This window comes from Equus asinus, chromosome 21, assembly GCF_041296235.1.
Source record: "Equus asinus isolate D_3611 breed Donkey chromosome 21, EquAss-T2T_v2, whole genome shotgun sequence".
Lineage (NCBI taxonomy): Eukaryota > Metazoa > Chordata > Mammalia > Perissodactyla > Equidae > Equus > Equus asinus.
The window spans coordinates 64,128,084-64,140,338 of record NC_091810.1 but is presented as its reverse complement, the minus strand read 5'-3'; the positions used below and the strand labels follow the sequence as shown (position 1 = coordinate 64,140,338).

The window sequence follows — 12,255 nt, the reverse complement described above, 5'->3', positions numbered from 1 at the left end:
GTGGGAGTCTGGGTAACAGCAGGGGACAGGAGGCTTTCTTTTTTTTTTTCCCCCTCCCCAAAGCCCCCCAGTACATAGTTGTATATTCTTCATTGTGGGTTCTTCTAGTTGTCGCACGTGGGACGCCGCCTCAGCATGGTTTGATGAGCAGTGCCATGTCCACACCCAGGATTCAAATCAACGAAACACTGGGCCGCAGGAGGCTTTCTGAGTGTGTATGGGGCTTCTAGTTACTATGTCAAGAGGACTGCAGAAAGGTCATTACTAGATCAAGGCTACAAAGTCACGGAAGGACTGTGTTCCGGGCCCATGGCTGAGGTTAGCCCCACCATATGTCCTCACACCCATACCACCAACCCCAGCCTACACCTGAAATGATTGGGGAGCCTCTTCTGCAGTGTTCCTCCAGCACCCTCTGCTGAGAAAACTTAATATCATACTACTTTGAAGGAGAAATACTTAAAGGAATTCTCTTATCACAGAACATATATTGAAGGGTGCATTTGGAGCTAAGAGGCAATAAAATGATAACTGACACAAATATAGCTGAATGGTCATTGTAAGCTTTCCCTGCCAGCATTTTTCTTCTCTACCTCCAGTTTGCTGGACAGCCTGTCGTTTGTATTCTCAATCTCTTGGTTGAATGATTTCTTATTTGCTCTATTGCTCCACCTACTGTAGCCTTCTGTGCCCCTGTCCTTGGGATTCCGTTTTGTTTCTAATCCAGCTTATTCTCTGAGAACATTCTGTCTTCTAGTCCCCTCACTTAGAATTAGATTGCCTTTCTGACATTCTTTTCTTTTCCATTTCCTTAGGACCCACTCCCCTTTCTAAAAATTATCTTTTGATCTCTCTGTCTTTTGATCTCTGTATGATTTTGGCAGCACCACTTGGTTCCAGCTCACTTCTTCAATCTCTCTGGAGATTGGATATTAGAGGAATAATCTCTAATCTGCTATGGAAATTTTTCTCACTTTAAAAATTTTCAGTATTTTCATATACTCCCTTCCCTGTTCACATTTTAGCATAGGACCCACCTTGTTATTTTACCCAGTCAAAGGTAAACCTTAGCCCTTCTGTTCAAAATCAAGATGGTTTTAGGGGAAAGGGAAGTGAATTTTGTCTCACACATATGCTATGATGTTGAATTCAAAGCAGTTTTCACTAGTCTGATAAAAGTCAGCCTGATACATCTTTAAGTGCTATAAACTAGGAATATTTCTCTTTCCTTCCTCTTTCCCTCCCTTCCTTCCACTGTTTTTTTTGTTTTGTTATGTTTTGTTTTTACAACTCCTCCAAAGATTGGATGTCACCTATAGTTTGTTTTAATGTACCAGTAGAGGCCCATTTTAAAAGTAAAGAATTCCTTTCAGCTATATAGAATACTGTTAAATTTGAACTTCCTATCAGGACATGGAGGTAACTCTTTTAATACAGAATTTCTTGTAATGGGACTTATGTCTTTCATTTCTTTAGGATACTCACTTGATTCATCTTAAAGATGACCCTTTGCTCTTGGCACAAGTATTTAGAGCTTCGTTTCTGAAACTTAAAATTCAGTTTTCTGAAATTGCTAATATATTTTTCTTTTTCAGATGACCATATAAACTCTTATCTGGGAATTATTTATTTGATTAGGTTCTTTTAAGACAGAGATTTGTCAACTTTTGGATCCTTATTTATTGCAAGTTGTCTTTCCAGTTCAGAGTAATTGAAAATTTTACTGATGTTAGGCCTTCTAGAAATTATTTTAGGAATATAAATTGCTTAAACATATTGATTATGGTATCTGAAAATTTGTAGATGATGAACAGTTTTCAAAAATGGATGTTTATAATTAGAATTATGTGGGAGATAGAGATGATCACATATTCAAATGATGAAAAATCGTGGATTAAGGTAATGTTATGTCTAAGCAAACCAAGCATATGAAAATGTAGATTTACTGAACAAATTTATTCTTTAGTTAAAATCTCAGTTTGTTGATATTAATCATTTTAAGATAGAAAATATAACAAATGGAAAAATAATTTGTTCCTTTTAAGATGATTCTTTTTATTGAAAACTACATAATTAAAAAAATAAAAGCTATTCCTAAAATGTCTAACTACTGCCAGGTGTTATAAATGCATATATTAAGTGTATCTGAATAAACTCAGTACTTTTCTTTTTTTATAAACTTGGCTTTTTGTAGTACCAGTTTACTGAACTAACTTTTTTTATTCAGCAGGAGCATTTATAAACATTTTTATTATATCAGTTGCTTGTTTTTTTGTTTTTGTTTTGTTTTTTAGGTAAAATCTGTAAAAACTGGGTCAGTTTTTTGGACAATGTGCTGCTGCTTATCGTATTTCTATATGGTAAGATTTCACATTTGAAACTACATGAAATCTGACAAGTCTTCGACAGACCCACTCCTCTTCATCGTTCTCTTCTCATCTAGGGCTAGTTCTCTGCTTCCTTTCTACTGAAATCTCTAGGATCTTAATTTTGTTTAGTGTATATAGTCTTTCATTACTGCCATCCTCTTACCCCCATCCCTGGGGTATGGACTTTATCTTTAGTGGGGAAGGCTAATTCTCAGTCCCTCAAATGCAATATTTGCAGCAAATGAAGCAATTTTTCTTTTCAAGTATACTTTGCCTAAATAGTAGTCATATCCTCTAGGTTAACCTCTAAACTACCTACATAATTTTTTCAACAGATTACTTAAGATTAGGGTTCAGTATTACCTCTTCATTCTTCTGTCTTTCTTTTCCACACTATAGCATATATAGTATCTTTAGAATATATTATCTTTAGAGTCTTTATTAGTTTACACCAGAACATACTCAATTATTCTGATTAAATTGGATTATTCTAACTTTGTCATACAGGCTAAACATTAAAATGGGATCTTGATTTGTAATCCATTAGGAAGAAGCAATTTATTCCTAAGGTAGCACCTTTTGTTTTGAGGATCTCAAAGTATATCCAGATCATTTGAATATTCCTTTTGTTTGGGTTGTTGACTGATGTTAACATTCACTGTTCTTATTCTCAGTAACGTTTCTTGTAGTGTATTGATCATCAGAAATGGGGAAAGTAAAAGCTTTTTTCTTTTAAAAACTCATGACCTGTATCCCAAAATCCTTATCTCCGTGACAGTCTTTTTACTGCTAATTTAGTAGTGTTCTGATATTCTTATAATGTTCTCAACATTCTTATTAAGTTGAATTTAATTTCACCATTTCTCCGGTGAATGTAAAAAAGCGTACTGGATTTATGAGATTGTGTTATTTTAATTGTCAATCAATATAAGGAGAAATAGGTTATTTGTAGGTTATATAAATCCACTTTTAAGCTCTTAAAATTGCTAGTGTTATTTGCTGATTATATATTTAGATTGTCATGACAAATAAAACTTAACTATTTTAAAGAGCAAACATGTAAATTATTTGACTTAGCATTTCTTCACCCATAGGTTTCTGCTTGGGGTGGTTATGTGTTTATTATCAACCTTATTCCACTGCACGTATTTGTGTTGTTACTGATGCAGAGATACAGCAAGAGAGTCTACATAGGTAAGTCATTTGACTCTTGAAATCTGTCTGCTTCTAAGGGGTGTTTCATATACATTCTTTTCATTGAACAGACATTTCTGTTTGGCCGGTGTTACCCATGCGAAGGTAAAAATAATTTTATATTTATTTTGCTTTTTGTATTAATAAGGAGAGTCAGGCATTTTTGCCTAAGTGCATTGTTGCCAACTTCTCCTTCATGAGTTTTTTTGTTTTTATAGAAATTCATCTAGATTTAATGTTTGTTGGCCATTTTTTAAAATTTTGGGTGAATGAGTGTTTCCATCATAAAAATCATTCATGTATACATATTATTCAAATTCAGCTTATTCACTGTAACAGATTGAGCATTCTCAAAGTAAACAGTTTATAATAAAAACTTTTGAAAGCCCTTTCTATACAACATACAACAGACTGTCTTAATCCGTTCAGGCTACTATAACAAAGTAACATAGACTAGGTAGCTTATAAACAACAGAAATTTATTTCTTACAGTTCTGGAGGCTGGATCCAGAGTCCAAGATCAAGGCACGAAAATAGTCATGTTCTTGTGAGGGCTCTTTTCTTGGTTCATAGCTGGTACCTTCTTGCTTTGTCCTCACATGGTGGAAGAGATGAGTTAGCTCTCTGGGACTTCTTTTAAAAAGGTATCAATCCCTGGAGCCCTTGTGACCGTTCACTTCCCAAAGCCACCTCCTAATACCATCACCTTGGACACTAGGTTTTCAACGGAAGAATTTTCGGGCGACACAAACATTCAGACTATAGCATAGACTGCGTCTTTTCTCTACAAAAATTTTTATTTTCTCTACAGGTTTTAAAACACATCTTTTGAATAAGATGCCTAGTGAAAGATGGTGTGTCTCAAATCTTAGAGCTCATTTTCCTTGAGACAGAAGTTTTATGGGTTAAATTAATCAGAGAGAAGTTATGATCTGAAACCAGTGTCTTAGTAAAATAATAAAATTCTATTATAATAATTTGTTGGAAAACAGTAACACAAAGGTAAAGCTATTTACCTGATTAAAAAACATAGTAGGGGCCAGCCCAGTGGCACAGCAGTTAAATTTGCACACTCTGGTTTGGTGGCTCAGGGTAGCTGGTTCAGATCCCAGGCACGGACCTATGCACCTCTTATCAAGACATGCTGTGGCAGGTGTCCCACATATAAAATAGAGGAAGATGGGCAGAGATGTTAGCTCAGGGCCAGCCTTCCTCAGCAAAACAGGAGGATTGCTGGTGGATGTTAGCTCAGTTACTCTTCCTCAAAAAAACAAAAAAGTTTGTCAGTTCCTCAAAAGCTTAGATCACAGAGTTACCATATGACCTAGCAATTCCACTCCTAAATGTACCCAAGAAAACTGAAAATATATATTCACACAAAAACTTGTAATGTTCATAGCAGCATTCGTTATTCATAATAGCCAAAAAGTGAACACAATCCAAATGTCCATCAGCTGATGAATGGATAAGTAAAGTATGGTGTATCTGTAAAATGCAATCTTTTTTAGCCATAAAAAGAAATGAAGTACTGGTACATGCTACATCATGAGCCTTGAAAACATTATGCTAAGTTAAGCCAAACACAAAAGGCCATATATTGTAAGATTCTTTTTGTATGAAATGTCCAGAATAGGCAAATCCATAGAGACAGAAAGTAGATTTAGTTCTTGCTAGGAGCTTGGGAAATGGAGGAGTGACTGCTAATGGGTATGGGATTTCTTTTTGGGGTGAGGAAATGTTCTGGAATTACGTACTTGGATTAGTGGTGATAGTTATACAACTTTGTAAATATAATAAAAATCACTCAATGGTACATTTTAAAAGGGTGACTTTTATAGAGTATGATTTATATCAATTTAAAACAAAAAACAGTAAATTCATAGTATGTTAGTTACATTTATAGCCATTTCAGCATACATTATAACAATCGCCATTGAAATAATTAATATATATCAAATTCTTATTATACACCACAAACTATCCTACATGTTCTCTACATGTATTTAGCTCATTTAGTCTTCATCACCACACTGTGAGGATATGTACTGTTACTATCCTTATTTTACAGATGAGGAAACGAGAAGACATAATAATTTGTTCAAAATCATGTAGCTAGCAGTAGAGCTGAAGCCTGAACTTAGGATGTTTTTTGGCTCCACAGCCCCTGATGCTAAAAAGTCACTACAACTGTGTGCCTACCATATAAATAAATACTATATTGTTGAAATACATCAACCTATGATATCTCCCTACCCTGAAAACACTATAAACAGTCATTGGGATCCAGAAAGGGAATGATAGATTAAACTATAATTCTCTGCTTTTTGTTTTGGAAATATATAAGGAAAAATCTTGTTAAGTTGTTATCAAGGAGGAACTAAAAGGTTGTTTAATTAAAAAGATTTGGGGTCCTGAAAATTTAATGACCAGAGGAATAGAGTGGGGAGAAGATTGAGGGATAGACTTGTGAAATGCCCATGAATCAGGACAAGAAAGAAGAGAGCCAAGCAGAAGTCAGAAGTACCCAGATAAATGTGTTATTAAATAGGTCAAAAGGAAGTATTTTCTACACAAAAGTTTAAAACATGAGCAGTGTCCAACTCCCCTTGAGTGTTAAGACTAAGATCTAGTAGGATGAGAATTGAGAAAAGAAAAAGATTGTGAATAGGATTTCTCTGGTCACTTTAGAGAAGCATGCAATTAATACTGCTTTGGCTGGCTCTTGAGAATGTTTCTTCTTTTTAGAGGAAAGAAAAATAAAATGGTTTAGGGATGTTATATATGTGTATGAAATTAGATTAGTAAATGTCTCAGATAATTTCATAGTGTTGAAATTCTCTAGCCTACGTTTGCTGTTTCTTTTCTCTTTTACTCCACTCATGTAACTAAGGGTATTTTGGGGTGATTTTTATGTTCTTTCATAGAGTTGACTTTTAAATGGATGGAAAGTGGTGTTATAAAACAGTTGTTTCTCTTCTTCATCCCAAATGTATCAGTATTTAAGTTAGGTTTAACCTAAGTTGATGGTCCTGAAAAATATAGAAGCATTATAAAGTGTTTGTATATACAGTTTGTCCTCTGATTTTAGCACATAACATCCTTTGTCTGTAGTTCTCCCTTGTGAGCAGAAATACTTAAAGAAATAAGGATTGATAAATGGCAAACTCATAATCATATAAACCAAAAGTTTGGGTTCTAAGTATCAAATTAAATTAAGTAAAAATGAATCATTTGAAATAATTATGAAAAATTGTTTTCCCTTTGAGTAAATTTTTTGCACACGTCCTTAGAATCAGTTGATAAGCCAGCCAAAACTGTCAAAGTTTGTTCACCTGTGGAAAAGGAGGCACATGGAAGGTAATGTGGATGTATAGGGTAGGAGTAGCATGGGAGGGGAGGGCAGAGTATAAGAAAAGCTGAGATGTAAGGAGGTAAGAAAAGCCCCTCGATGAAATTTGGGTGGGAAGAATTGTATAAAGTTAAATGATTTTGTGGAAATAAATTTTGGACTTGTTAAATTTCACTATATTGGGCAGTGAACTGCTTAAAATTGTTACAAATAGGATTTTGATATTTAACAAGAAGAAAGAACACCTAAATGTTATTTTGCATTTATAGAAAGACTGGTTTACAGGTATCACATATCACTGATGGGATATAAAATGATTTAACCTTTCTAATTTGATAAAAGTTTATCATACTTTATGTCATAAGGAAATTATTAAAGATATGAAGACATGTTTAGGGATGTTCTCTGTGGTATAACTTGTAATTGTGAAAATAGCATAAATGTCCAATAGAGAAATTATAATTTATAAACTTAAATTGTAGTGTTGTCATATCATGAAATATTATGATGCCATTAAACATAATCTTTTTAATATTTGATGATTTGGGAAAATGGTAATAAAAAGAGGACAGCAAGAATTACTAATGACTTTTTTTTCTTCATGCTTTTCTCTGCTTTCCAAATTTTCTACAATGGACATTATTAAATTCATAATAAATGAGACTTTTTCATTTACAGAAATATGACTTTTACCTCTTATGTTTAAAAGGGTCTCAGACTAAATTAGAAAAATAATTTAAGAAGAAGGAAGAAATTAGTTTCTAGTGTTGATAAATGATTTTTAAATGTCCTTGAAGCAGTTTGTTTGTGGTATTGTCTGTGTTTTCTTTAGTGAGTTAATTTGAGTTAGGAGAGTAACAATAACTTTTCATGTTATATCTAAAATGTATTTTTATGGTAATATTTGCTGGGAACCATCTTTGAAAGAGTAAAGTGTTGTAGACACACCACATACTTTAGTTTTATACAAATTATTCTAGGATTGTACAGAATGTGAAAAAAGACAATCCTACTATTGAGTGAATTAAAAGTAAAGCCATAAACTTTTAGGAGTCATATTTTATACTTGGCAGCTTTAAACAGAACATATCTAATGCTAGATTAACTTAGACAACAACAAACTTAAAATAAAAATTGTATGTAAAAATTTGAGCATACAAAAGCTGCAAGCGCTAGAATTTATTTTGTCTAATTCTACCATATTATTTTTGTGGAAAGTGAAGCAAATTGGTTCACTAGAGAATTAAGTGTTTAATAGATACTAAGTTTTGTACTAGACATTAGGAGACACAGATGATTAAAAGATGACCTTCCTCTAAGGAACTTAATATATTGTACAATGTAATTCATTATTGCAATGTGTTATAGCATGTAAACAAAATGGAAATGGGAAGAAGTTTGTGAAAATCAGTTTTGCCTGAGTTTGAAGGAGGTCTTGTTAGGCATTCCAACTAACCTTGTCCTTCTGAAAGTTTTGGAGATAGATCTTGATCCTGAGAGGAGAAAATAATACAGAAACAAATTTACAGAGGATTTGTGATGATATAACCATAAATGAGAGGTGCCATAACATAGAGGGTAAGAGTACACGCTGCGGAGCCAAATGAGCAGCATTCCATTTCTGGCCTTCTCACTTAACTGGTGGTACAACTTTGGGCAAATGACTTAATTTCTTTATGCTTTAATGTCTTCATGGGTCAAATGGAGATAATAATAATTCCTACCTCGCAGAGTTTGAAGGATAAATGAGTTAATATATGGGGCTAACAGGGCTAACACAAAGTACTATTTAAGTGTTTGCCTCTTGTTGACGTTAAAATTATGAAGGAATAGCCGACAAGAAGAAAGAGTTCCAGAGGACTGAGAGAGGTGATTATAAAGACTGAGAAGTAAAACCCCAAAATGAGTCTAAACATTGTTCTTTTTTTTTCAACTGAAAATAAACTTTTATTACAGCTGTTTTTTGATTATGAGAAATATAGTGGAGAAATAACACTGATGTGTTATATAAAGTACAAAATAGCAACTAAAACAAAACTCCTAATAGAGTAATGTGCTTTTATTTATAATTTTAAAATTTAAGACAATAAATGTATATAATTGGAAAAGTGAAATTTTACTACAAGGTTTATAAGCAAAATCAGCAGCTCCTGTCTCCACCTTTTCCTTAGCTGGCTCACTCCCTAAATTCTCATCTCCAGAGACAACCACTTTCAGTTCCTTCAATTATTTCTTCTGGTTTTTACCACTAATACACTTTTAAAGTGTTCTGGTTACCAGTTCCAAACTTGTTGGGGAGGTTTTTCCACACCACCAAACAATTCTCTGACACCAGCTGGGTGTCCTACCATTCAACTCAGTTCTGACACCATCTGCCTGTAGATAGCATCAGATGCCAAAGGTTAAGGGCTCAGTCCCACAAAGACTACCCTCCACTTCAGATGCCATTCGCACGTCCAGGTTGCCACCTGTGCTCCTGACCAAATGGCTGTAAATCAGAGGTTCCCACAACCCCCTCCTTGGGTTCAATTAATTTGCTACAGTAGCTCACGGAACTCAGAGAAACATTTTACTTAGTGTATTATTGGTTTATCATAGAAGGGTGTAATTCACTAACAGCCAGATGGAGGAGATACATTGAGCAAAGTGTGGGGAAAGGGCATGGAGCTTCCGTGCCCTCTCCCCAAATCTCCACATGTTCGATCTCCACATGTTCAACCTGGAAGTTCTCCAAACTCCATCCTTTTAGGGTTTTATGGAGGCTTTATTATATAGTCATGATTGATTAAGTCATTGCCCATTGGTGATTGAACTCAATCTCCAGCCCCTCTTCCCTCTCCAGAGGTCAGAGGATGGGGCTGAAAGTTCCAACACTAATCATGTAGTTGGTTCCCCTGGCAAGCAACCCCCATCCTTAGGTGAGATCCAAGAGTCACCTCAATAACATAACAAAAGACTCCTTTATTATTCTCATCACTTAAGAAATTCCAAGGGTTTTAGGAGCTCTGTGCCAGGAACAGTGGGTGAAGACCAAATGCATATTTCTTCTTATAAATCACAGCATCACAACTTTAGACTCCTATTGCTTGATTTTTTTTCCCCAATTTTAGATGCCATCTATTGATCTTCTATTATCCCTACCCTTTTAATATTTACCTGCCATCCATCAGTTTCTGCTTTCCTACCTCTGCTCCTAAACGCATTCTTTTTTAGAAAATAAAATCTGATGCCTGTCTATATAATAGGAAAGACTACCAAATTTTTTAAAATGTATAGTATTATATTCTTTGTTTTGGTAGTGTCCCTTGAAAAACATCAGAAAAGGCTTTAATTTTGTAGCCTTAAGATCAGAAATGAGTCCCATTTGTTCACATGAAGTTTAATAGGTAAAACTGTATATTATTTATGTCATTGGCTCTTTATTATCTATACTAGTACTTAATCTTTATTAACATGGCCCATTCAAGGTCTTAGGAAGTGTATGCTGCAAAGAGGAGTTAGGAGTATTGTGAAATAACAAAGACTAGCAACAGCATACTGAGATACACACATGGGTTAATTGATTAAATAGAAGAGAGGCAACATTGTTGGTGTTACACATAACTTGTAATGCTTTACAGGGTTATTTACCCAAGAAATTAGAGTTACCTGCATTTCACAATAAATAAATGAGAACTCAAGTGTGAAAAAAAAATTACACCTAAATATAGCCTACAATTAGTTTTTTCTCAAATGAGATCTATAAATCAGGTAAGAATTCAAAAAGCATCATAAGAGTTAAGCTTCTTACTATAGACGTGTATTTTTAAAAAATTGCTAGTGATATTTTATGGGGTAGAAATGTACAAAGTAGTGTCTTTGCCTTTTGTGGTGATATGCAGTTGTAGATAATAGAACATCTTTAAAACCTATTAATTAGTAACTTTTTGTTAATTATAAAATAACTCTTAGAAGGGATTCAGTATGTAATTAAAGTCATTTTGAGAGTTTAGATCTAAGATATTGAAAGCAATAAAGGGCTATACAATTTTATATTTATGGCAGATAAAGTTTTACTAAAATAAGAGATTACTCTTATAGCCTGTAGACAAAATAGATTTTTATAAGGATTGAATATACCCATATAACACTAAAGCATGATTTTCCCATGCTACCTAGAATGTTCAATTTATCAGTGCTGCACTATCTTGAGTTAATTGTTTTTTTTCTTCTTCTTTATTGTACTTTCAGGGTACATGAACCAAGAGATGACAGGCAAACAGAGACTACCATAATTTTCTCTCCTACCCCCACATTTTTGTACCAACTTTTTATTTTAAAGTTAAAAATTGCAACATTAGTTACGCAAAGTGAGTTTTCCAGCTGAGTACCCTGTAGTAGGCATTGAAGCTAGTTATTGGACGAAAAGGAGAGGGAATTTTCCTTAGGCTGGTTTATAGTACTTAAGAATTCCTTTTACAACTTTGTCAGTGTGTATTTTAGGGGAAAAATTTTTTACCTCAAGCGCACACTTGAAGGGAAGAGGCTGTTGCTTCTGCCACCCGCATTGTTAGTATGACTCAATGGTTTGCAAAGGACTAGTCTTGTACTATCTTCTTGTATTAAGACCCAGGATATTTAGAACAAGGGTCTTACCTATGATTTAGCAGTAAGCAATAGCTTGATCAAAAAGGCTTTTTCAGTGAATAGAAATAAGGATCTTCATGTTCTATAGACTAAACAGAAACATTAAATCATTTGGTACTCTTACCTAGAAGAATAAACCTGAGTGAGATTTCCTTTAAGGATCTATTCTCATTGAGAACTATGTCTACTTCATGGTCTAGAATATTTGCTTCTATGTAGTAGAAGTTAACAGATACTTGGCGTTAAATTAGTTAAATGAATTTAGAAGCTGACTTAACAGAAGTAGCTGACATTAAGAAAAAGAAATATTAAGAAGGATCTAAACCATTAATTTTTTAGTGGTAACATGATTTGTGATTCTGTGTGGTTTAAATCCTTTTTATTTTTTGCTTGTTTTACTCTTAGTTTGTGAATGAATTAAGCTTCCTGATACTTGTCTATTACTGCTTCTTGACATAGTAGGTTTAGTAACTATTTAGCTCCAAAAACTGCCAAAGAGCATTATCTAATACTTTTTAAGTTATGTAAAAATTGTATATATTTCATAAGTTCTTCATACAGTCTTTAAACACATGCACACCATATACTTTGATGTTATCTCCTTAACTTTTGCCAAAACTTAAATGAATTGCTTCTATGTGATAGAACTAAAACTCAAACCCAGATGTATTTCTTTGTTGTTTTTTTTTTCTGCTATACTATCCTTGACTTCATTTT

General features: G+C 33.9%; 1 protein-coding gene across 1 annotated transcript in view; it reads left to right on the top strand.

Moving 5' to 3' along the window:
* The window catches only part of STT3B (STT3 oligosaccharyltransferase complex catalytic subunit B), a 110,134-nt gene that overhangs the window by 71,186 nt on the left and 26,693 nt on the right, over nt 1-12,255 (top strand). The window contains exons 4-5 of the mRNA XM_014840958.3: nt 2,295-2,360; nt 3,464-3,563. Of these exons, the coding sequence (XP_014696444.2) occupies nt 2,295-2,360; nt 3,464-3,563 (166 nt within the window). The remainder of the gene's footprint in view (nt 1-2,294; nt 2,361-3,463; nt 3,564-12,255) is intronic.